Consider the following 27,750-nt stretch of genomic DNA (forward strand, 5'->3'; position numbering starts at 1 on the left):
TGCGGAATCATCGCCAGACGGATGGGTTGGGTTGGCTAGTCGATGGGGGGTAGCTTTCGAATTAGATATCCACGGAGGAACAGAAAGAAGCAGAGCTGACAAGCTGCAGTTTTTTTTGACAGTGAAAAAAATATCACAGGAGCTGGGTGATATTTGGTATTATAAGAACATGTTATGCTAATCGTTTAATACTGGGACATTTTTCAATAGTTCAACACCTACGATCCTGAGTATTTTAGTAAACATCTCATGGAACTGCAAAATTCTTTATGTGTCATTAAAGATCCTATACAATATGCTATGCGATATAACATATTTCTTAAGAATGCTTCAAAATCTTTTCCACACTTAGGATCATAGTGTTTTAGTAAATGAAATGCAAAGTCCTTTCATCTAAAAACTTCCCACCATCTGGGTTCCCAAGATTAAGCCACACAAAAAGTGGAAAACGGTTGCGTTAACCCACGAGATCTTAATCAGTTCGAGGAGTCTTTCCGAGCGTTTGGTCGAGTGTCGCAGGATGCCATAAAAGTCCTTCATCAATTGACCCGCAGACAGAGCCAACGGTACGGAAACTTCAAGTGTTTACCAGCATCGCTTACTGGGTGGTTCGGATAATTCAGATGGTTCAGATGGGCTCGAATAATTCGAATGGTTTGGGTGGCTCAAGTGGGTGGCGGATGGCGGGTGGTGGTTTAAAGCCCGACGAAACCATCCGAAAGATCCCTGGTCAAAGGTTCGCAACTCGCAGTCCTACCCACCGATTCGATATTCCATATGGGCGCTTTAAGTTGTTGTAAACACATGTTAATAAACACGCCGCGGAGGGTTGTCAGTACCAGTAACAAATACACTCGAGCATCACTCAAATTAACTTTGAAAACCATTCAGGAACACTTCATTTGATTGCCACAGAAAACGTTGGTGGGTTATATATTTGGAGGAAAAGTGGGAAACCACCCCACTTCCCTTTTTTGCCCCGCTTTTCCCGCCCCCTGACCCTGCGGCAGTTGTTGTTTGTAATTGTTGTTGTAGCAATAGCAATTATACCATTGAAGCAACCCTCGGCAGCCATAAAAGTTCAAACACTCATTTCGCGCTTAGAAAAATATTTCCAGTAACCTCGTGGCCTTCTGAATTCAGAGCCCCCCTCCGTCCGTTTCGCTCTCCTTAAAACTCTTGATGTTTTTCTTTGGCAAACATCCGCATCCACATCCGCATCCACATCCGACGTCGAGGATGCCGAACAAGTGCCGAGATCCTTGAGAGCTGAATCATTGGGCAAACAAGCAGGACAGGCACATAAATAAACAACAGGCGCCGCCGCCTGGTGGCATGAATCCATCATTCTGCCCCCGAACCACCCGACCACCCAACCACCCACCACCCCCTCGATTTTCCTTTTCCACTTGCCCTGTTTGCATAGTCAAGTGCAACAGTTTCCAGCTTCCAAGTCCTGAATAGATTTTCCCTTCTTTGCAGAGGATCTCGAAAAAGGTTGAGTGGGGTGGGGTGTGTCACCTGTTCGGTGGGTGGTCCTGTACTATAGTGGATCGGCTTTTGAAGGCCGCTCATATAATGGGAAAGCAATGTGAAAAGGAAAGTATTCTGAGGAAGCTTTTTTAGAATTTTAGCTTTAGCCATTTTGATATGGGTAGTATAGATTATAAACTTTAAAAACCAATCGAAATTCTTAGAAATCGTTGGAAAATGAAATGGGTTAAAAATTTGGACCCTCCTTTAAAAGAAATATTTTAATGTAGATTATTAGAGAATTTAACCACGAATAGAGGTATCCCACTTTAAGATCGGTTAGCAATAGATCAAGTTATGGAATTTAGAAGTACATTTTTTGGTTCCCATTCTGAAATCCATTGAAAATACGGAAAAATCAAACATGAAAATGGGCTGAAATTTTGAGTCTCTTTTAAATAATTACTTTGAATGCACATTATTAGAGAATTTAACCACGAATTCATAGAGGTATCCCACTTTAAGATCGGTTAGCAATAGATCAAGTTATGGATTTTAGAAGTCCAGATTTTGGTGCCCATTCTGAAATCCATTGAAAATACGGAAAAATCGAACATGAAAATGGGCTGAAATTTTGAGTCTCTTTTAAATAATTAATTTGAATGCAGATTATTAGAGAATTTAACCACGAATTCATAGAGGTATCCCACTTTAAGATCGGTAACCAATAGATTAAGTTATGGAATTCAGAAGTAAAGTTTTTGGTTCCCATTCTGAAATCCATTGGAAATACGGAAAAATCAAACATGAAAATGGGCTGAAATTTTGACTATCTCCTTAATAATAAATTTGAATGCAGAGTATTAGAAAATTTAACCGCGAATTCATGGAGGTATCCCACTTTAAGATCGGTAACCAATAGATTAAGTTATGGAATTTAGAAGTCCAGTTTTTGGTTCCCATTCTGAAATCCGTTGAAAATACGGAAAAATCAAACATGAAAATGGCCTGAAATTTTGAGTCTCTTTTAAATAATTTATTTGAATGCAGATTATTAGAGAATTTAACCACGAATTCATAGAGGTATCCCACTTTAAGATCGGTTAGCAATAGATCAAGTTATGGATTTTAGAAGTCCAGATTTTGGTGCCCATTCTGAAATCCATTGAAAATACGGAAAAATCAAACATGAAAATGGGCTGAAATTTTGAGTCTCTTTTAAATAATTTATTTGAATGCAGATTATTAGCGAATTTAACCACGAATTCATAGAGGTATCCCACTTTAAGATCGGTTAGCAATAGATCAAGTTATGGAATTTAGAAGTCCAGATTTTGGTGCCCATTCTGAAATCCATTGAAAATACGGAAAAATCAAACATGAAAATGGGCTGAAATTTTGAGTCTCTTTTAAATAATTTATTTGAATGCAGCTTATTAGAGAACTTAACCACGAATTCATAGAGGTATCCCACTTTAAGATCGGTTAGCAATAGATAAAGTTATGGATTTTAGAAGTCCAGATTTTGGTGCCCATTCTGAAATCCATTGAAAATACGGAAAAATCGAACATGAAAATGGGCTGAAATTTTGACTATCTCCTTAATAATAAATTTGAATGCAGAGTATTAGAAAATTTAACCACGAATTCATGGAGGTATCCCACTTTAAGATCGGTAACCAATAGATTAAGTTATGGAATTTAGAAGTCCAGTTTTTGGTTCCCATTCTGAAATCCGTTGAAAATACGGAAAAATCAAACATGAAAATGGCCTGAAATTTTGAGTCTCTTTTAAATAATTTATTTGAATGCAGCTTATTAGAGAATTTGACCACGAATTTATAGAGGTATCCCACTTTAAGATCGGTTAGCAATAGATTAAGTTATGGAATTTAGAAGTCCAGTTTTTGGTTCCCATTCTGAAATCCATTGAAAATACGGAAAAATCAAACATGAAAATGGCCTGAAATTTTGACTATCTCCTTAATAATAAATTTGAATGCAGAGTATTAGAAAATTTAACCACGAATTCATAGAGGTGTCCCACTTTAAGATCGGTTAGCAATAGATCAAGTTATGGATTTTAGAAGTCCAGATTTTGGTGCCCATTCTGAAATCCATTGAAAATACGGAAAAATCGAACATGAAAATGGGCTGAAATTTTGACTATCTCCTTAATAATAAATTTGAATGCAGATTATTAGCGAATTTAACCACGAATTCATAGAGGTATCCCACTTTAAGATCGGTTAGCAATAGATTAAGTTATGGAATTTAGAAGTCCAGTTTTTGGTTCCCATTCTGAAATCCATTGAAAATACGGAAAAATCAAACATGAAAATGGCCTGAAATTTTGACTATCTCCTTAATAATAAATTTGAATGCAGAGTATTAGAAAATTTAACCACGAATTCATAGAGGTATCCCACTTTAAGATCGGTAACCAATAGATCAAGTTACGGGATCTAGAAGTACAGTTTTGGGGTCCCATTCTGAAACCCATTGGAAATACGGAAATATCGAATATTTTTATAAATTGGACCCTCGGTTAAAAGTAATATTTTAATGTAGACCATCAGAGAATTCCTCCACAAACTCATAGAGGTACCCTACTATTAATTTCCATCGAAAATAAAGAGGAACATCTTATGGTTTTTAATAAATGTTACGAACCAATCTTTTAAAATTTAATGATAATAAATTACTCTTCTTAGAGATTTTAAAGCCTATTTATAGGGAATTATTACGCAAAACTTTTAAAAATATTATTGCCCTCTCCCTTTGCTGAAGCTTATATTTTCCTGCCTTACCCTTAGATCTTTTAAATTCAGGTCATGTCCAGGCACCTTAAACGAATTTCCCCCGTGCAAAACTGAAATAACCCATATCATGTTTGCTGAAAATCGAAATTCCCAGTCGAACTTTTCGCCACCCCAAAAACTTTATGGCCCCACGTAAATAGTTTTGTCAGGACATCGAATATCTACCTGTCATTGTCCCATCCGCCGAAGTAAAGGAAAAGGGGCAACTCCAGTGGGTGGATGGGTGGTTGGGTGGATGGGCCACCCCAAGGACTAAAAACAAGCGATAGGGGAGAAATCAGCAGCCACCACCAATCGACGTAGACAAAGCGCACACACATTAATTTCGAATTAGTTTTGCATCATGTGGTTCACGATGCAGAAAAATCGAGGGGGTTTTCCTCCTCCCCGTCATCATCATCTTCATCCGCATCCACATCCTCATCGAATGCTTGTGCTCCCCAGCATTTTCAGCTGGTTTTTCTGGCATTCTGTATTTTTTTTTTGTTTCCTCGGTTCGTGTTTATGGGCAACTATTAAGTGCACAACGTAGTGCGGCATGAAAAATGCGGCATGGACGTGGAACAGATCGCTGGATTTTCTACATGAGCGCATTCTGAAAGTCGTTCGCCTCACCAACATTCAGACATGGCCATATACTATATAGTCATTCTGGGTTCTGGGTTCTGGGTTGTCGAGTTCTCGAGCTCTCGAGCTCTTGAGTTCTTGAGTTCTGGGTTCCTGGGCTCTGCCCATTCTCCATTCATCGGCTGAAATCCGAGGGGAGTCTCAAGTTTGCTGGCTGTAAAATTAGGTTAATTCCTGTCAGTGCGTTGCTGATTTGAATTGTCACAGAAGAGGATATATACACTGAAAGGTTGTAATAAATGAGAAATAATAGACACCTGCTAATAAAGTTTCCCCACCATAAAATGAAGAACTTTAGCGAGGGGGAAGAGCCAACTTCTATCTTCAGATTCTATTGCGTAGTTTGGGTACTGCTATATGTTTTTTTATTACTATAATACCAAACCTTTTGAAAACAGTTAGGACAGATCTTTAAAAACATCCTCTAAATACAATTAAAAGTTAGTTGTAGTTAAGTGGAATAAATATATGGTCCCTAACAAGTTGGAATCGAATTGTGAAATATAACTTTTAACATACCATATATGGTAAGGAATACCTAGGAATATGTTTCTATTTTAACTATGATAATTAATTTTTATTATAATATATTTGACTATACTTTGACATAACTTGGTACTCACAGATTATGTTTTTAAAATGTTTAATATTTTTTATTTACGAACCTTTTTGTCGCAGTGCATACACTTGGCACCTGGTTCTCGGTTTCGTACTCTTTGGCATGAGATTTACTCGCACTTTGAGTGCCATCCGCATTGACGTTCGCTGACGTCTCCTCCTCTTAACCCCCCGCCGCCCGACGGTACCCCCTTAACCCCCTGAAGGCCCCTCTTAGCCCCCGATCGCGGCTTAGTGACGACGACTCTAATCCCCTGACTGCCTGTCTCTCAGCCCCATCCACTTGCACTCCGTACCGCACCATATACCATATAGTATGTTCGAATATTTCTGCTCTTTCGCTTTTTCTCGGGGTTTATATTTTCCTTTTCGTCTCTCACTTTTTTGCACATGACAGTTACGCAAGAAAAGTGTCAAATCGAGTGAGTTGGCAAATGTTATGCAATCCTCAGCTGGGAACCGATAGCCGATGGGTGATAAAAGCGGCCAACTGATTGGGAAGGCTTGGGTTCTCTTTAAGGCTAGGCGATTCTGGTAACGAAAAGTTACTTTAATAACGTTTAAATGTAGAGAAGGGACCTCCATTCGTTATTCTATTAGAATCCGCCACTCAATTTGAAATGCCACCGCTGTTAGCCTTTAAATCCAAAATTGGATTACAAGGAACTAGACTAATTTTCCAATTTTCCTCCCTCGGTTTTCGTGTCATTGACAGACTAATTTTATATTTTGTGCCCTGCACTTTGATTTCTTTCGGGGAAACATTTCCGTTTTTCCCATTTTCCGTTTCAGAGTCATCAATTTGCTGGGGCGTCGTCGTCTGTTGGCATTTAGTGCCACTTGAGCGACAAACTGGCCAACGTCATGTCAAGGTCACACACTCGCACGAATATATGTACCTTTATATAGAGATATATATATAGCTGGAGCCTTGGGTCATTGGTAATGAGTGTCCAAAGTTGTCCAAGTTGGGGAAACTGTTCAAGTTGCTGCCCGGTCAGTTTGCACTTAATTTCTGTTTGTGTGTTGTGTGTTGCGTGCACAAACATTTAAAATTTATAGACAAACAGCCCGTCTGCCACCCACTCCGTCCCCTTTTGCGGGGGAAACTCCCTTCCCCGGCCCCCGGGTCCCGCTTTTCCGATTTAGCCACTTGGCATGCTCAGTCAAGTGGAAAGTGTAGTGCCAACCCCCTCGACATCTAAATGAAGTCGCTGTCCCACCCACGACCCCTGGAAAATCCCATCCCCATCCCCATCTCCATTCCGAATTCCCATCCCAACCAACTCGGTGGAAATTGCTCCTTCTGTTGACTGGTTCACGTTCTTCACGCTTTGATGCGGCATTACAAATTGTTGTGGTATTTGTTGTGCCGTTGCACCCTCGCAAATAGTTGCACACACACACTCAAGCACGAGCAAACACACACGCAGTTGCACTGAGGAAAATTGAGGCAACTTAGATATCATTAAGGGTCTTCAAATTGGTCTTCAACCTTAAATACCATCCATTAAAGTTTCTTTTACTTGAAAATATCAAATATCGACGTAACAATCTAAATAATCGATGGTGCTTTTGTGTTTCTTATCGATAGTTTTCAATTAAAATCAATGGGGTTATAGGAACACATATAACCTTTTCTTAGTTTTCCACTTTTAAATGAAGACAACAACAATATAATCACCATTATAATTTATAAATAATATATTAAGAGCACTATCCAATTTGACTATCAATATTATCGATAACGTTTTCGTATTTCCATATCGATAAGTTTTGATTAAAACCAACCACTTTAAAATGAAGACAAGAATAATAAAATCACTATTCTTCTTAACTGTTAAGGATATTGTGTATATATTCATAGCACACCCCTTCATTTTCGCTCAGTGCACACCATTTGTTTAATTCATTTGTCGTTGCCTTGGCTTTGGCTTTCTGTTCAAAGTTTTGCAGCCATATCTGTCTCGAAATTCGTGGCCGCCGCTCAAAGTGTCAGAAACAGTTTTTGAGCCTTTGTGACTTTGACTTTTGATGATGTTTTGAGCGCCTCAACTTTAGGTGGAAAGCGGGGGAAAAGCGAGGGGAAAATCAGACAAGTTGCCTCAGTTCGAACTTCGTTTTGTTTGACACTTTGCTGCAAACAATAAACTTGAAGTTCTTCTTGGGAAAGCCAGGGGGCACAGAGGGGTTAAATGAAAAGGAGGGCAGCAGGCAAACTGTCAAGTGTGGAATCCTTACGAATCCTTTAGGACAAATTTAGACCAACAGAGGGGCAAGTGAAGATTGCAGAGCACTGACAAAGGCGAAATAAAGTTTGATGAATAAATTTAATTTAACTAGGAATCCAGAGTTAAGTACTAATTTTAATCGAATTGTAGATATTCGTTAGTTATTTTAGATTTAGGAAACTAATAAACTAGTACAAATGATCTTAACTCAATCTTACAAAGTAAATATTGTATCATAAATGCAAATAATCCAAAAGTATATACTCTAACTATCATATATATTATTAAATCTCCATTAGCTTCTATAGTTTTGCACTTCCTTGAGAGTTTATTCTTGAGAAACCATTATTTCCCAAACATTTTGCCAAACAGCTCTTCTTCTTGATCGTCTCAGCTTTTAAACCCCATTTTGCAAACCTAAAATCCTTGTTTTGATTGGCATTACGAGCACAATGCCTTATAGCGCACATACATAGGTGTGTGTGTGCTTCTTATAAATGCCCAAGGAGTGGAAAAGGGGTTGTTGCGAAAGGGAAAACAACAGTCGAAAAAGTGAGTACGCTCTGTTACCTTTTTGGGCAACTGCCTTTGGGTTGTTGTTGTTATTGTGCCAAATGTGGCCTGTCCGCTGTTTGTTGCTTTTGTTATTTCAAGCATTTTGTGGCAGTGCCACAAGCGACAATCTACAACAACAAAACAACAAGAACAAGAACAAGAACAACAAAACCGGCCGCATTTTGTGGGCATTTGTAAAGTGATCCCTTTTTTGCCATGCTGTTGGTTTTACAGCCAGACGAGCAGGCACCAAAAGGACCAAAGGACCTTTCTCCCCTTTGTTTTCCGCGCAAGTAAAAATCGCTGTGGCTGCACTGGAAAAAATTGTACGACCCTTACTTCTAATTTAAAAATCCAACATTGCCTATATCCCTAATCAATTTGAAATATATAAACAATTTAGCTGATTGAAAAAATAAAATAAATTTAGAAAACAGAATTTCAAGTTCTTAGGGTTATTTCGAAACTGATCTATGAGTTTTCTTAAATTCAAGAACATATTATTTTAAGGTTTGAAAATGTACAAACCACTTATCGGTAACTTAAATTAAATTGTAGGCAATCTTTTGTTTGAAAAACATGAAAGTTTTACCATTTAAATAAAATATTTTAATTATAATTTTATTTTTATTTTATTTCCAGTGCGGTAGTGTTGCTGCTGGTTTTGTGATGTTGCTGTCATGATGTTGCTGCTGTGCCTAAAGCAACAGGATTTCGGGGCTCGCGTTTTCCCTTGGAACGCGTTGAGCTGTGCCAAAAAGGATTTGCCTCATCCCTCCCCAGTTGGCATTTAACATTTTCCATATACATTTGTATATACATATATATCTTTCTCTCTGAAATTGATACCAATGATGTTCGGGCCCGGTTCCTTTGCAAAACCAAAAAAAAAACACAGAAACCGAAACAGTTTTGTTTTTATTGTTTTTGTGTACGTTGTTGTGTTATTCTTTCATTTCAACGCGCCTGTCGCTCAGCAAAAAAAAAAACGAAAGAGAGAAAATTTAAGGACCTCTTCCAGGACCAAGTAAAGGTGAACTCCTTTTGGCGAGCGACGAACCAACTGACAGGAACAACAATAATAAAAAACAGCAGGAACAACACAAGGACAATTGCCATAAACAAAATGGCGTCGTTTTGAGCCAGCAAATGGAGCAGAGCGGAAGTAATGGCAGTTAAGGCCTCGCAGGATGTCCCCTCCCCTTCACATTTGCTTAAGAAAGGGATGTTTAAAGAATTTAAGAACGGAAGTTATAAAGGCAAGTTCTTATTTTTATCAGAAAACTGATAGAAACTAGTGTTACTTAATGTAAAGTATTATGATAAAGCACCCAATACACTCTTACCTGAAACCTTAGAAATTCATTAAATGTACTAAAACTAAAATTCCTAAAACTAAGGCATTATGATAATAAGCCCAATACAACCACGTTTTTCCCAAAAATTGCACATATCCCACATCTATAAACCTCAAACCCCTTTGTGCAAGGCAGAAACCGCACCCAAAACGGGAATATAAGATAAACAAAAACGGCAGCTAGCTGATCCCGAGATCAGCAGACTCTATAGACCATGCCCACACAGAGATGACAAATATGTTGACAACGCAACACGAGCGAGGAACCCAAGGAACCAAGGGAACCCAGGGAACCCAGGGAACCCAGGGACCACACATATACCATCCTGCAGAATGGAATTGCAAATGAATTGATGCGCTTTGTTGACTTTTGTCAATTGGGATTATACCCATTCCTGTTCCCATTCCGATTCCCATACCCCGGATTCGGATTCGGATTCGGATTCATGTGGTTCCTAAAAGAGCGCAGCCATTGCGATTAACAATTGGCTTAAAACCGTGCCAAACAAAGTGTCGAAAAGCGAGCCTAAGCCGCAGATTCAGTTTCAGGTTCAGTTTCAGAGTTCCAGAGAGACCCAGGCCCAAAAACCGAAACCCCAGACGATCCCCAGATCGCGTTCTGCTGTCGGATCATTGACGAATGGGACAATAACAACTTTGTCTACCTGCCCACGCGATCGAAACTATATATATATGTATATTTGTGTATATAATGTATACAGGGCAGACAGAGGGGCAGAGATCAGAGATCAGCGCGCCTAGATTATTATGCCAGTCAGGCATCCGTCGGGGGATTTGTAAAACAGATCTTTTTACGGATTAAAGGCGAAACCACAGCAGCGGTGGCGGTGGATTCTGCGGTTATGACAAAAGACCCGCGGCCACAGAGAGAGAAAACAAGGGTAAGAAGGTGGAAAAATAAATTGATGAAAATATTTAAAGAAGAAACCATACGAAGAAGTTAAAAAGACTCAGTACTTTATAACTTCTTCTGTCAAAAAGGTTATTGGTTATAGAAAGATGATTCTCCCATACTTCTCTTCCATTTAGATTTAAATTATACCCACTTAGTATAGTAAAATCGAACTCTATATTTTTCCCTGTGCACTTGTTTATGGCCTGATTATTGAGCCCCGGACACGAGCAATAAAACCAATCCACATCGGAGTCTCCAATCTCGCGGAGAACTTCCGCAAAACGATTTAGTTTTGGATACTGCTTATAAGGAGGGGTGATATTTTGGTTGGAGGCGGGGTCAATGGCATAAAACCGCAGAAAGTGAAAGTAAATGAGTCTCTTGTGGGCCAACACACAATATTTGTCTTAATTGGAGTAATTTCGGTGATTTTTTCAGGTAATAAGAAGTTGATGGATAGATGGGTGGCAAAGTGGGATAAATTAATGGAATCGAAAATGGTAAATGATCATGGATTATGGTACTTATGGCCATGTCTTTTCCATAAATACTAATTTATTTTATACACCCAAAAAAAAAATCGCCCTTAAATCAAGAAATTCGCCTTTAAATCAAGAAAATCGCCTATGATTTTCATCCAACGGCGACTCACCTTTATTTTAAATAAATAATTTTCTTGAATTTATGGTTTGCCATTTCTGGAAATAATGACAAATTTTTCTTAAACGTATGGTAAAAAACCTTAAAATTAAGGAAAATTTTGTTAAAACAAGAAAAAAATTATTTATAAATGTAAGATTACCGTTTTTTAACATTTGAGGAGTTTGGTTGGTTTTGTATACCAATTTTGGATTTGAAATAGATAAAACCGTTTCTAATTTTAATGGCATTTATTAAATGGGAACACTGTCTGTAAATTTTTATATTTACCTGAATCAATTAAAGATTTATTTTATATAAGTACTTTTTATAAACATATAAATAAATATAACAACTGTAAAAATCCTTACCTCAGACAACCCCGGCGTGAACTCGAACCCGCAACTGCTCACACCATAGACAGACGTCTTAACCATTCGGCCACGCGTGCTTCTTGTCATACAATGACTAAAGAGGGCTAAGGTGTTTTTGGTCCAGCTTTACGCATACCAATAACGCTTATTCTAATCTAAACCTTTTTAACAACCGTTTAAACAATTTGGTAAATAGAAAAGTGAAACTAATAAGAACAAAAATTACATAAATTAAAAAAAAAGAAAAATAAATAAACAAAGGGTACACTTGCCGTGGCGTGGGCTCGAACCAGGTACTTTTGTTCGATTGTTTATTGGCCGGACGTCTTTACCAGCTAGACCACCATCAAAATGTATAAAAAAAAGTCACTTTCTCTTAAAATATGGGTATTTCTTTCCTAAATTTAAGTAAGAATTTACCATTAATTCAAGAAAAAAAATCAAGAAAAATTCGCCATTAGTTATAGAAAAAATGCGAATCTTCCTCTTCTTCATTACAAAAAAAAAAAAAAATTATGGCGAATTCCTCAAATTGTAGACATTTTTTCTATAATCAAGAAAATATTTCTTAATTCAATGGCGTTTTGAAATCACGGGCGATTTTCTAATATTTATGGTGATTTTTTTTTTGAGTGTAGCTAATCTAACATTTTCATAGCTAACACGTTTAAGACCAGTGAAAATATAATAAAATCTCAAATTAGTTCACATAACATTGAGATACTATCCCAAAATTTGCAAATTTCCCCCCGGACCGACAACTTTCCCTTTTCGCGGCGACTCTCCCAGATTTTGGTGTTGTTATAGTTGGATTTCCCTTTCTGTTTGTTTTCCCAACCGTATTTTGTTATTACTATTTCGGTTTCGGCCCCGCGCTGTCAAACATATCAATTTCAAAGCGAATTTTCCTCCGGACCGGCTATCGCTTTCTCCCTCTCCCTCGGCCATCTCTTTCTGGCTGTCCCTCTGCTGTTTTATTTGTTTGTCCATAAATTGTCTGTCAGCATTTCTGCTTTTGTTTTCTTTGCTAGATTTCTGACATGTTTTTCTTGTATCTCGTTTTTTCGTGTTTTTTTTTTCAGGGTTTTGTTATAACTTTGATGGATTGCATGCAGAAAATGCCGAAAAACTGAAAAACCGAAAAACGAGCAAAGTTCAAAATTATAAATCACACTCAAATTTGTTGCAAGAGGCAGGCGAAATATAAAAACGAAGTGCAAAATTTATGATTTGCCGTAAACAAGAGTAACAACAAATCGATTAACACATAAAACGAAAACAAGAATTAACTCCAACGATTTGTGACACTAATAAATAAGGCAGCAACAAAGGAAGCAGCATTATCTTGCCTTTTTTCTCCGGTAATCCTTTTTTTAAACTCACTTCATCTTCCTCGGGGATACTTTATGGGATATGCGAAACTTTTATTTATTTATGCTTATTGCGTTTATCATTTGTGACATTTGCATAGCGCCGGCGTGGGCCAAAGTGTGGGAATCTGGGGAGAGTCGGGGGAATCCGGGAAATCGGGGAATCGGGGAATCTGGGAATCCGGGGAGCCCGAGAAATTGTCACAGCTTGCCCGTTTTTATTGCTCCAACCAAGTCGCAATCTGCAGCTGTAAAAATCTGCGCAAATTTATGCGCAAATGAATTGTGCATTTGATGTTGGCTTACTTACAAAAAAGGGGAGTGGGCCGACTTAAAAATTGGCTCAAACCCAAGCAGCAGGTGATGAGATATAGCAGTCTAGTCCTGCATTAAAACTAGATTTAAAAAACTAGCTGCCAGCACAGCCAAATCTGCACATCATTCCATTTTTTCTTTAAATAATGCAATTAAAAAAATGCTTCCTTAAAACAAATCAAAAAATAAGATAATATTCCTTTTAGTATTTTTTAAAATACTATAATATTCTCATAAATTTATTATCAAGCTTCCTTAAAATATTCCCATAAATAATATAATATTTCCAACACTTGTGACATTTTTAGTGGTAATTCATCTGTAAGGTCACAGCCAAATAAATCATAAAAACCAACCCATTTCCAGCGATCTAAAAAGTCATATTTCAAATGATTCATTAGTTCCACCTTTTTCGGTTCATTCATCTTTTTAGCACCTATTCCCAGACGCAATCTTCACTTGATCTCGAGTTTCAGCAATACGAAAATATAAAAAATACGAAAAAAGCTGTCACAGTTTTTCTCTCTAGGCAGAAAATGCATTTTCGCCTGACCCACATTTCGTGCCCCACTGCCCCGCCCTCTTCACCTTGCCGATATATGTTTTTCCCCACCACATGTATTTCTGTTTCGCATTTTCCAGGCCAAAAACTGAGTCACAGATGCAACGGATCATTGCGATCGCCGCCGCCGCTTGAAAACTGACTCATTTCCATTGGCAATCGTGAGTCAGGCGTGGAAAGGTGGAAAACTTGACGGTTCTGGGTGCTTTTTTTCTGGTCCTGAGCTGAAACCGTTTTGTTATGTCATTTATAGCCGCCTATTTAACGTTTTTTCAAGCGAAAAACTTTATTTTCACGCGCATTACGCAAAACGCAAAGAGACGCGGCGGCGCAACAACTGTGACTCCAAAGTCAGGCCCCAAAAAGCGCTTCGCCAGTAAAAGCCCATTAAAACTAGCTCCGAAGTGGCTGTAAAAAATAAAGCCAAACTAAAAATAAAATAAACATTAACTGCTCCCCAAGTGCGGGCTTTCGAGATAGAAAACAGAAACAGAAACAGAAACTGAAACAGAAACATACCTCGAATAGGGAGTACTCATAAAATACTGGAGATTGGGAACAGGTTCCAAATAGAGGGCAATGAAGAGGAGTAGGGGGTGGTGACCCCGACAAGTGGGTTTGGGTTTGTGTTTGGGTATCGGTTTCGGAATTTATCTAAGCTGCAATGGTTTCGCCTCAGCGGTTACAGGTGGGAGGTATCTGGGTTATACCAAAGATCAGGGCGTGTTCTTGTTGCTATCGATCTTTGTGACTCTTTTAGCTGCTCTATTGTTATTGTTGGATGGGAACCAATTTGAATCTAATAAAATAATATTATAGTAAGGGAAGAAATATTCATGTCTTATGAATTTATATTAAACAATTAATACAACATAATACTAACGATATACTAAAAAATGAAATCTAAACATAAAAACCAAATGTTTCAAGAAATACCACATCAAAAACTCTTACAAACCATATAAATGTGGTTTTTAAACCATCGCTGCTCCGTCAGTTATCTCCCCTGAACATATGCCCACATATATCATACATATTTATATAAATATGAGTTATGAGTGTGCAAAATAAAAGGAAGCTGAAAAGGGAAAAACGCAGCCAATGGCAAAGATCTCAGTGGCGCGATAAGGAAAAGCCACCCCGTCGGAAAAACTCGGGGCGGCGAAAACTTTAAGCTTAAAGAGCCCAGTGTTTGTATTGTGTTTTATTTGCGAGTCGGAGGAAGTGGAGAAATAAAATAAACGAGGGAATCGAAATCGATTTCGTGTATTTCGAGTGCTTGGAGTCTTTTGCCTTTTGCCTAAGCTTTTCCAAGGGGCCTTAAGCCAGTTCTAGTAGTAGTACGAAACCCCCTAACACCCCCCCCCCCCTTCCCTACTCTTTCTCCCATTTTCTTTTTCCTCTCCTTTGGCAGACATCATTTTGCACACAAAGCTCTGCACATTTCCGTTTCCGTTTTGTATACATAACCTCAATTCACATTTTGGCATGGCCACCCTTAGATGGCAACCCCCAGTGTGATGCCCTCTCTTTCTAGCACAGCTAGCTAAATACCCCCCCCCCCCCCCCCCACACACACAACATTTTGCGGCTGTCTCTTTCTTTGGCAAATGCCACCTGCAGCAGTTTTTGTGAAGCTTTGCGTGCTTTTGGTTTCGACAGTTGGATTTGTGCTGTGCGACCTCAGAATAAAGTCCTTCCTTTCCACCCCCCTCCCTTCCACCCAACATCCCCCTTTTCCCCACCCCTTTCCCTTACAGCTTCCCTTCGCCTTTTGTTTCGTTTTTCTTCGCTTTTTGTGGCTGCTGTTTTCTTTAGTCAGCCGCCAACGCGAAATCCGCCAAAGCAAGTCACCCCCAAAAGCGCCACCCACAGTGCCACCCCCTGACCCCCTGACCCCCTTCCCTTGGCCCTCCCTCCCCCTATTGCCATCTCTCTTTTGGCCATTTCACCATTTGTTGCCATCTCTTTTGGTTTTTGGCCCGAGGCCCGCCTTTCTTTTTTCCCCCCGTTTTTTGTGTGCTGCCAACGTCGCAGTCGACGCTTATCTCTGCCACCCCTTTCTTTGGGGGGGGATTTTCAGGAGGTTTCTCCTTACTTTTTTTCGACTTCATTTTTTGACTGGTGAAAATGTTTGGCCAAGCTTGAAATATGACACGATTACATGGGGTGGCGGGGTGCTCATATAAGAACACACAGAAAAATACCTTTTATATTTTTAAGGTCTAGAAGATCTATATTCTGGATTGTGAAAATAAGCAAGCTCATATTTTAATTTTAAAGTAATTTCACCCACTTGTTTGGCCAATTGATGTACAAATTTTCTCCGTGCCTTAACTCTTTGGGTCGTAAATCTCTGCTGTTTAGGGCGCAGAGGTTTTGGGGAAAATAGCTCCTTAAAGTGCCGCACTTAAAGCGCTTTTATGGGCATCCAACGCCAAAAGGCGAATAAAACAAATCAGAAACAAAGGCCAACTGAAAACTGAAACTGAAACTCTCTCATTGTCATTATCAGGGGACTTGATTTTGTTTGCTCATCAAGTTAACCCCTTAAAGCCAAGAGACACTCAATTTTTGATTGGAGATTTATGGGACAAGTTACGAGTCCGCTTTCGGCACTAAAGTTCACTCGAGTCAAGAAGACTTTGCTCTAGTTTTAACGCCTCTCGTAATTTGCCCCGACACATCATCAAATGGCTGCCCCTTAACCCGCCACTGCCCCTGGCCCCCGGTTCGTTTTAGTTCGACATTAAAATGCTGGAAAATGCTGAGCGAGAAGACCCTTTTTATTTATTTTCCTCGTGGTCTTAGGCTCTTTTTTTTCGTAACGTCTGGGCCTCGTTTTCGTTTTATTTCGGGGTCTTACGAGTTTTGTCATTAAGGCGCGCAAGTCGTTCAACAAATGCCCCATAAACAATAAACAATAACAAGTGTGAGTGTGTGGAGAAGAGTTATTACCCACAAGAAAAGAGGGGGTGTTGGGAACCCACAGGCCCAGCGACAGGTTAAGCTTTGGAGTTGGAAATCGATTAAGATCCTAGGAAAGGCAGAACTCCCGACGGAAAAATTATAACACCGAAAAACAACGTGTCCAACGATCGATTTTTGGGAATTAAGCATTTAATAAATATTAAATATTTTTACTACAGTAGTTCTTGTAATTTGAAAGGATTTCCCAGCACTCAACTTCTCTATTTGTCCCTTGGCACTTTCAAGCATTTACTTAGCGACCCCCATTAATACCTCTGAATTATTATGGTCTTGATTTATGAACATGGCCCCCCACTTTTCCCCAACGGTTTCCCGCTAAAATGGCGACATTTCCGCCACAGTCAGTGCCAAAAGTCTACCGGCCTTTCCACCTTTGGGCGTTATAAATTTTTATTTTTATTTGTATTTTTATTTTTCCTCTTGGTCGCCACAAATCAAAGCCGTGTTTTATGGAAAATAGTTGGCAACACACAGCACACACAAAAGGCACACACGCACTTGGCCAAATGATTTACGAAGGCGTTGAAAAGGCGTTAGAAGAGGAAGGTACCAGTTTTTTGGTTCGGTTCGGTTCGGACATTTTTTTATTTTTTTTATCGCACATCGGTAAAGTATTAAATTCGTGGCCCCAAAATAGCCGCAAATTTATTATCCCAACGAGCATACAGTGAGAAAAAAGCATTAAAAAGGCGCAGGGAAAGTCCGGCGGTAAACGGGGCGGGGAGGGGGCGGCGTTGTGGTCAGTCTCGTGTATAACAAAAAGTAAAAACCCAGGGAGTCATAAAAATAAAAAATAGCCCAAGTAAATGTCAAATAAACTTTAACGGTTTTACTTTTTTCCTTCGGTTCTTCGCTTTTTTATATTTTTTTCTACGGGAAACAGATTGGACCACAGGCAGCCGCAGCAGCCAAAGCCATAAACTTTTCGAGCTGCAAGGCCCCAAACCAAAAAAAATATACTACATATAAATACTTATATAGCGGTGTATAAATGTATATAGATTTACACGGGAAAAAGAGTATTTTTGTTCAAAGTTTTATGCAAAATATCTTGGTAACTAAAAAAGTAGTAGCCTGAAATGAAAACTAGCCCATAAGATACGTTATTAGATTTTTTAACAATAAAAAAATATACAAAGATACTCGCTAAATACATTTCAATAAACAATTTTACACCTTAAAATACCCTAAAAGTCTAGTTACAATTCTATTTCCTTGCATTTCATATCAGTTTTGACATAATTCCTGGGGATACACCTTTATTTTCTGTGTGTAAACACATATAGATGCCATGCAACCGAACTGACTGAACAAAAACTGCCACCGCTGCAAAAACTGAAACTGCAAATAAAAAGGAAAATAAAAACTCCTAGAGAAAGAAGAAGTAGCAACCGCAAGGCTGTTGGCGAATCAAAGGGGGCGGCGGCTAAAAGGGGGCGGCAGGGGCGTGGCAAAGGGCCAAGGGCGTAGCTGTAGCGATTTACCCGGGGGCCCATCGAGAATAAGAGTACTATATTACGTGACCAGCCGGCAAAATGACAACCGTAAATCTGCGGTATATTTCATGTGGTTGAACGGACTTAAAGGGAGGATATACGATATAGGGTTACCCATTACTTTGATTTAGTAAGGGCTTTCGAGGCAATCAGATAGACAAGTTTGAAAATACAACAGAGCACATTAAAATCATGTATATTTTGGCCTTAGATATTTTTTAAAGGATAAAACAACTTAAGAAATATAAATATTAAACTGAAAAAATACCAAATTAAGTAACCTCATAATGGTTTCCATCTTTGATAAGTACCATTCTATATAATTACTAATACGCCACGTTGCCACCCTGTAAAAAGTTCGACTTTTACCCTGAGAGGTAAAGTTTTTGGGCCGACTTTAATGTGGAATTGGCTTTAAAAAAAGAGAGGCCAACGCAACAACAGCTGCTTATCGCTGAGAAAAAGATAAAGAGAAGACGATGAAGATGAAGATGAACTTTAGGGACTTTTGGCCATATGCGTTTGACCCTTTTGGCCGGCAAAACAAAACCAGAAAAAGTAGGCGTAAGAAGGCAACAAAAGCGGCAACAGCCACAAAAGCAAACAGGACAATAAAGCAGGAGGCACATAAAACGGCGAAGGAGGAGAACGTGTGTTTTTGTGTGGGTTCATAAAAATTTTGTTTTCGGCCGTCATAAAAATAACAACAGAATCCCTCCGAAACAACAGGCCAAGTCGGAGTTAAGGTCGTTTAAGGGTCATTAAGTACGCAACTCACACATACAATATCCAGGCATCCCTATAGATGTAGATATGTACAAGGACTCCCACACGATTATGCAGAAGTGCCGTAAGTCATTTGAAGTGTTGATGATAACTCACAAAGTTTAAGGCTTAAAGGGGCGGGGAGAAAAGCCGGAAAGTTGGCTAATTCAATTTTTTCAAAAGGGTTGCATTTTAAATTGCCTTTCTCACTTTCAATTTAACTGACAAGTCTAATTTGACGAGTTTTCCAAGAGCAAAACAAATATTTAAATTAATTTTAAGAATTTCCTTGAATTTAAATTATCACAAATATTTGTTTCAATTTTTGCACTTAAATTAAAACCAAAAAAAAACCTAGAGATATTAACCTTGGAGCTTTCAAAAAGATAACTCATTTGAGATACTTTGAACCGGGAACTTGAAAACACTTGGTAATTAGTTCTATCTGCCCCGTTTTTTCAGCACTTTATGGAACCCATTCCGCTCTTCGGCTACCAGGTTTTATCTCAAAAACTTTTACCCCATTGCACTTTGTGTTCCCCGCTTTCTTGGGTCTTTTTTATTATTTTTTATTTGTAGTTTGATTTATTACCTCAGTTACGCCGCCGCTGGCCGGCCATTCATTGTTGTTGTTTATCACACAGCAAACAGTTTAATTTATATGACAAGCAATAAATTGACGCGTCGAGAGCGACAAAAAAAATCACACGATTCCTTTTAAAAATGTTGATAGTTTTTTAGTATTTTCTTTTGTTTTCTTTGACAAAGAGGCGTATACTTGATGTGGTGACACTTTTTGCGTTTGTCGGGAAAAAAAATAGTTGCATAAATTCTTTGTGGGGCTGGTGTTGTGGCTAAGTGAAAAATCCGTTGCACGTAATTAACGCAATTAAAATCAAAACATTAATGACCTGCGCTCCTTTTGGACCGACGTCGCTGCCGACTGCGACGCGGCAGCGCAGTCGCCGTCGCTGCATCGATAAAAGCAGCAGACGTGCAGCATTTGGAGCATTTCCCCGGAATTTTAAGTAATTTTCCAACCACTTTTAATTCAGTTCAAAAATGTATTTTTCCAACAATTTAGCTGAAAATAAATAATAATTATTCCTGAATTATTGGCTGGGAGCTTCGGGTGGGGGCAAGATATTATTAATGGATGCAAAAAATGGTGGAGAGAGTCGGAAAAGCGGGTGACCATTTTTGCCTACTTTTCGGGGCTCGCAGCCATTTTGTTCTGCCTGCGTCGACGTCGGCAGCGACGCGTCACTTGGCCATCTTGCATCTCGCTCTCTCTTCCCCCGTTAAATGCGCAGCTGCGAAGAGAAGACTCTCTCTCATTCGCCGCCGCTCTCTGTCTTGCTCCATTTCTCTCACCCTCTCTCGCACTTGCCCGCACTCTCTCTCTCTTTCCGGGGTAAGGGAGAGAAAATGGCAGCGTTGAAATATTTAACGCCGCTAAGTATGCTACGAAAATATTTTTGCCAACAAGGGAACAAATTTCCAAGCTCATATTGTTGACTTCTTTTGCTGCCCGAAAATTATGGCCAAAGGAAAGTTGAGGGAGCATTAAGAGGAAAATTACGGAAAAAGAATTTATACTTTTCTAGGAGTTAGAGGATAAGAAACATATCTATATTTAGTTAAGAAAATAAATTTAAAAAAAAAGAAAATATCTGAAAAAAATATAAAACTAAATATTTAAATGAAGAATAAAACATAAAATGTAACCCATTAACAGCTAGAAACTATTCATTTATATTAAATATTTCATGAAAAACGTTCCCCATTTTTTAGGCGTACCTTTTAAGCTTTAATTGCCGCTTTTGGCCAGTGAAAACTTGGCAAACGTCAAATAATTATCCAACCAACTTTAAAGCTTAACCCATGCTCGCACTCGCACACACACACCCACATGCACATCCTTTAAAACTTTGCTCGTCGAGTGAAAAGGGTAAACAAAGGCGAAGAGGCAGGGTCGAATTTTGCAGCTGCTTTTGGCTTTAATGCGTTTTCAGTTTTTCCCAGCTGCCTTTCCATTTTCCCCCGCCTTTTTGTTGAGTTTTTCGACCACGCAAGGAATGCGAAAATTATGCCACAAAAAGAAGCTTTAACGGGTATGTTTTTTCCTCCAAGAACGGTATTTTTAAATTAGCGGAGAATGCAGGAAAACTATTTAAAGATTATTTGTAATTAAAAGCTGGGTAGCCTATTTATAATGTTATTAAAAAATGTATCTTCAGCAAACCATATGGGATTATATTTTTCCCCATTTTAATTTCCTAATTCAACTTCCACCCTCCAGTTTTCCCAAATCCCCCTTATCGTGTGTACTTGCTTCCTATTATCTTATGCATGACTTTGTTTTATTTATGCGATTTGTGTCAATATTTGCCAAGCATTTAGCCCATGACTTTTGCACGGTTTTCTTGGTAACGCAAAAATGCAGGAAAATATATTTTCCGGGATTACCAAGGAAAACAGTATTGGCAGCAAAAAAAAAAAAGGAAAAATGCTACGCCCGAAAAATCAACAATCAGCAACAACAACACCCAGCATCAACAGAAGGCAAAAACAATGGCAACATTTTCTTTTATTCCCACGGTAATTTGAATGGCAAATATTTCTATGGCAAACGATAAACAATTAGTGCAAACAAATAGACAAACTGCGTCAGAAATTAAAATATTTTTGGGCAGAAAGCGCGTGGCACAAATTGCGCCTAAATATACCCAAAAGCGTTCCACGTGTCGTATGCGTAATTTTGTATTTATTGCTGATGGAATTGCAGATACGTGAGAGGCTTTAGGGTCTATATATAGAGAGAACGAGGATAGGCGATAGGGGCCGTACAGGGCAGACTCTCATTAGCAAAGATGAGCCCCAATTGGGATGTCCGGAAAATTTATGGAGCCCTGATTAGGCCACTCCAATCAATGGAGAACAAAGTAGTGGGCCAAAACGGCTTGATACCTTGCTCTTATCAAGTTTTGAGATAATTCTTAGGTGTGCAAATAATACTATACTTCGAATACTTATGATTGTTGACCTGTAGAAGAGTTCTCAGAGAGATATTTTAATGTTTTCATCTAGAAAAGCATACTCAAAGGACTTACCGCTCAGCGAATTGTGGCCGCAGGATGGCGCCTTGCCCAGCAGATAGTCGTCCTTGCAGATGAACTTATTGTCGTCCAGCACGTAGAGCTGCTCACCTGTGCTCAGTTGCTTGCGGCAGATGCAGCAGGTGAAGCAGTTCAGGTGGAAGACCTTGTCCCTGGGCTTTCGCACCAGATCCGACGGCGCGATACCCTGGCCACACCCACTGCACTTGGTGCCGTAACGTCTGTGGGGCGGAAATACAAAGGATTATAGGTTATTTACTTGTATTTATATTTGTTTATCCCTATCCATTATAGGTTCTACAATATCTATAATATAAATACATGTCTTTTCAGAAACGCTATAAATCCTATTAATTTGTATTAAGTTGCATTCATTGTTCTCAAGCAAGAACGCTTTCCTTTACAAATATCCCCATAAGCTCTAAATTCAATTAAGAACCTGTGAAAAATATAATAGAAATTCCCTTACAATAATTAGTTAATGAAAATATGGTTCTACCGCTTTTTGAAAGATATTTACTGGGCCTGGCCCAAACCAATTTGAGATTGAAGTCTTATAGCTTGGTTCTATAATCTCTATGATATATATATATGCCTTTTCAGCAACGCTATAAATTAAAATCCCATTCATTTGTATTAAGTTGCATTCATTGTTTTCAAGCAAGAACGCTTTCCTTTACAATTATCCCCATAAGCTCTAAATTCAATTAAGAACCTAGAAAAATATATTCGAAATTCCCATACAATAGTTAGATAATGAAAATATCGTTTTTTTAAAGATATTCACTGGGCCTGGCCCAGACCAATTTGAGATTGAAGTCTTATGGCTTGCTTATAGTTCACAATAGCCCGTTCCTTTCATTGTGTATCTCAAAGAGGAACCTTTCAATCCTGATATCCTAGCTTCCTGGCTTCCATTTCCCCATTTGGAACCCTTCTCCCTTATGGATGGCTTTTGTCTGTCGCCGTCACTTGTTAACCTTTTCCAACTGGCGCTGATTGATAGGACACCTAGTCGACTTTTCGCCCTTTCAGGGGAATCAGGGAAGTGCAAGGGGCCACCACCGGATTTGATTTCATTCTGATTTGTTCAGGTATTTTGCATGTTAATTGCTTTCGCCAGCCATTCTAGAGATTTTTTCTCCATTTCCTCGATTTTTTCAATTAGCCGAGCTAGGTGACGGAGTGAAATCAAATGGAACACAAAAGTCGCGATTGCCAACTTGACTTAATTGCTTCGGTTTTGATTTGTCCCGGCTTTGTTTCTATTTCTGTTTCTGGCTTTGAGCCTTCGTTTCTCAATCGATTCTAGTGGGAATCGTGGATTTAATCGAATGGAAGCGAGTGGGGATGGGTGAGGGGAACTTATAGTGGGATTTTTAGATTCCATCATAATTTATTTGTTGAAAAATTCTACAAATCTTTAAGTAAGATGAAGTAAAACAGTCGATAGATTGATTTATTAGGACAAATCGAAAATCTGCTAATAAGTCTAAAGAATTCGCGTTTTTTTTGTTAGTTATGATCTCAGTCAAACAGTTGATAGTTTTGCTAATATGACTGAAGAATTCGCGTTTGTACTCTTGCAAGGAATATTTTCCCCTTTCCAGAAACTCACCTGAAGAAATCGTTGCGACAGTAGAGCTTCGATTCGCGGCTGAAGCATTTGTCGGTGAGCGGTTGGAGGCATTCACAGCAGCGGACGCAGGAGGCGTGCCAGGCGCGTTCCAGGACATTCAGCAGGAACTTGTCCAGGATGGGCTTGTTGCATCCGGCGCAGGGATCGCCAACGCCCACGGGCGGTTCACTGCGACCTGTTTGGGATAAAGAAAAGATATTTTATATTATTTTCTGGGATAACAGAAATTATTGGAAAATCAGATGGGTACTTTATATTTATTTGGAACATAACACGTGTAAATCTATGAAGACTTATAATCATCATGTTTACTTAGTTCACTACCCAACTGTATTATTCTGTGAACTATCCTATTAAACATATTTATTATATTTTTATTAACAAGGAACCTGTTATTTATTTTCCTGTTATTTTCCTTGACTTATCAAGAGCTCAAGCAATTAGTAGCGTGACCTCCGGTGACCTTTTAGCTGTGGGGTTCCGGGGGGTTGGGCGGCAAAGGAAAAGCAGCGGTCAGTTCAAGTGGAAAACAAGTGGGAGAGCGGGATGTGAGAGCACTCAACTGTGCGTCGGAAAATCCTTCGAGGCGCAAATTAGCACCTCGCTCTGCTTGCCTCATTAAGTTTGCACATGTGTGCGGGGGGGGGGGGGGCACACACACCTACCAACCCCCTCCCCTTCTATACTGTTACCCCACCTGTAAATGAGCAATTCCCAGGTGCGTGGCCTTGGACGGATGCAAACATTTGAGGATTTACAATTTGCACTTTGCATTTTGCACTTAGATAAATTTGGCAACTGCCCGCAGGAGTGGTAACACCCGGTTTTTCCAACTATTTTCCTTTTTACTTCACTTCCCGGAGAGTTTCCCTATTTTTCCAGCAAGCCATTCACCCTTTTCACTGATGTCCAAATGCCACTCTAAATAACTTTCAGGAACACTTTTAGTGGCCTAAGGGAATACAGTTTTAGTATACTTTAACAGATCTATAAAACTATGATATGAAATCATAAATATCTTTAAATTGTAACATTTAAATGTACAAATAATAATAAAATTCGTTTTTGATAATTGAAACATTTAAAGCAGCTTAATGGCAAGCTAATCATATTAATTTTCTGTGCACAAGTCTGCGGTTTGGGATCTTCCACCTTGTTAGTTCTGCCAGAAGAAAGGGCGGTCTTGGGGGCGTGGCACACGCATATAGATTTATATATACATATATTTTATACCTATACCTATAGAATATAAGATATATACAAATTTGTGTGTGAATCGAGAGAAGTGCAACCGAATAATGATAGAGGCCAAGCTAAAATGGAGCCCCGAGGCCTGAGAAACTTGAGTCAGGGAAGGGATGTGGAATGAGTGAAGAAGGAGTGGAAAAAGAAGGAGTAGGAGAAGGAGGAGCATTGGACAAAGGAGGAGAAGCTCGCGAACAAGGAGCAGAAAAATCTGCCTCCTTTCGCAGTCAATCAGTCAATGGAGTTGCAAAAGGCGAAAATATCTTTTGAAAAATAATTCCCAAAGACGAAAAAACGTTTGTCTTCGTTTGTGGAATATTTGCAGGTGGGGCCGTTGGGGGCGTTACCAGGTACAAAATATATAAACACAAGGGGAAGGAACTCAAAAAAACATTTTTTGGAGGCTGCCCAAGGAGCGGAGAGTCCAAATAAAAAGCAAACTTGTGTGTGAAAATGTTGTTTTCATTCAAAAAGTTTTCGAACGCTGTGAGGGGAGGAGGTGAGAAAAAGAGGAAGAAGGGAAGGATGGTAACATGAATGGCGAAAGGAAGTGGGAGGAATACCAGCCAGAAACCCAGAAGATGCAGCGATATGATGGCCTAAGGAGTGGGAAGTTGGGAACCTTAAATATCATTTAACATATATTTTACAAAATTAAAATATTAGAGGTTAACAAGATGAACTATTGAAGAGAAAATATGATTATAAAATATTATTAACCCAAAAATAAAAGATCTCCTATAGACACCAGAAACAAGTATGTTTATAAATATTAAAAGCAAGTCGCTTGATGAAGCTTCGCTAAGGAGGACAACGAAAAGACAAATTGAGGTGGATGACGAACAGGATTCCTTTTGCTGGATCCGCTGCCACCGAAATATATCATATTCCTCATACCCCTAAAAGTTCCCTCCCACCTCCTCCATCTCCTCCCACAATGACCCACATTAATAAAGCTTAGGGAGCTGCTATACCAAGCCATTCCTCTGTTTTATTTCGTTTTTTTTTTGTTCTCTGGCCTATACCCCCTGTTACTCATACGCCCCGTGCAACCGACAGTAGCCACTGCCTCGAGCGAACTGATAAAACCCGGCCAAATGAATGAATGAACCCCGTGGATGGTTGAATGGATGAGATGGGAAAATACGAGCATGCTTGGCCATTATAAATGAGCAACTGACACACTGATTGATTGACGAATTGACTCATTTTCGCTAACAGAGAGCCCAAAAAGAACAACAACCAAGTGGGAGACCGAAGAACAGTGAAGAATTATAACGAACATCCTTCTGCCGAGCATCCAGCGAAAAGCAAAAGCAACAGAAAAGCATAAGCAAAGCACAAGCAACAGCAACAGCAACAGCAAGTGGCAAGTTGCAAGTTTCAAGTCCAGACCTTGCCGCATATGTCAAAATTGACGGATGTTATCAATCATTTCATGCCGCTGCAGACAATTTTTAATGAAGGTTATAGACGTTTATAGACGGAACGAAATGGGCGGGACGAGGAAGAAGAAGCAGAAGACTGGGGGGGAAGAGGAAGAGGAGGAGAGAAGAAGAGCGATTGTCTTCGGGTTCGGGTTCGAGGCTCAATGAACTATACGAAAAGCGTTGCAAGACCTGGGTTAAATGTTGTTCGTGTTGCTGCTGTGCATGTTGCTCTGGTGTCGTTGTTGCTGCCGTTGTTCTGGTTGTTGTTGTTGTTGTTGTTGTTCCCGATTGCTGATTACCGATGATGCCAATGTCGCTTTTAGTGCTGCCTGTGGAGCTATTCTACTAATTGTTAACTGTAAAGTTGGTTCAGTTTTCTTGGGGATATTACTTCTAGATGTTTGTGGATGTTGTTTAGAGAAACTGAGTTTTCTTTATAATGAAATATAGATAATTTTCAAATAAAAAAAAAAAACTATTTGAATTTTCTGTTGTTCTAAAGGTATCATATCGAATGTCTATATGGTTTACATTTATATGATCAACCCAACACCCAACATAAGTTTTAAACCAATGAAAGTTTTAAGTATCTAAGTGATCTCTATAAGGAATGGAGTTAGTCTGCATATGAGACTGTATTATAATATTTTTAGTAGGCTTATGCCGTCGAAAGGATACATTTATATTTACAACTCAGGGCATTTTTAATTCGTTGTCTTTGGTAGTTAAGCCGCCTGAACCTATCAGCAATTTCTGTTGTCGCTGTCTTCTCGCCACTTTTTCGGCGCTTTTATTCAGGCTCTTCCTCAGTTTTTTAAACATATATATATATATATCTTTTTTTTGGCCGTCTGTCAGTGGTGTCCGGCACCTTGGCGGCTCTCTGGACTTTATTTTTCATGCCTTCTGGCGCGTTTTTAAAAAGCGACAAATTGTTGTTTGCAGACGCCGACAACGTTGTTGCTGTTGGTGTTTGTTGTTGTTGTTGCTGCCGCTTAAGTGTCGCAATTTAAATATTGTTGAGTGCACTTTTGGCTACCGTTGGCCATTTATTTTGCGCTGAAATTTATGTAACGATGTGAAAAATTGCCCGCTACTGGAACGAAGCGAAATGTCTCGGCTCTAGGCGCAACTGACTCTCTTTGGGGGATATTCGCTCTTCTTTTCTCCACTTTCCAGGTCCAAAAAATTTAAGGAGATGTTATA

At 39.1% G+C, this 27,750-nt stretch overlaps 1 protein-coding gene across 2 annotated transcripts in view; it reads right to left on the reverse strand.

The window, feature by feature from the left end:
- Positions 1–27,750, reverse strand: part of Lim1 (LIM homeobox 1) — a 56,197-nt gene that overhangs the window by 12,862 nt on the left and 15,585 nt on the right. Inside the window, exons 2-3 of one of the 2 annotated variants that reach the window (XM_036820688.3) lie at positions 23,849–24,044; positions 22,225–22,451 (exon numbers count right to left, since the gene is read on the reverse strand). In XM_036820688.3, the coding sequence (XP_036676583.1) occupies positions 22,225–22,451; positions 23,849–24,044 (423 nt within the window). Of the gene's footprint in view, positions 1–19,703; positions 19,954–22,224; positions 22,452–23,848; positions 24,045–27,750 lie in introns of those variants that run through there. The other variant, XM_036820689.3, reaches the window with a different exon arrangement.

Source organism: Drosophila suzukii, chromosome X, assembly GCF_043229965.1.
Source record: "Drosophila suzukii chromosome X, CBGP_Dsuzu_IsoJpt1.0, whole genome shotgun sequence".
NCBI classification, from domain to species: domain Eukaryota; kingdom Metazoa; phylum Arthropoda; class Insecta; order Diptera; family Drosophilidae; genus Drosophila; species Drosophila suzukii.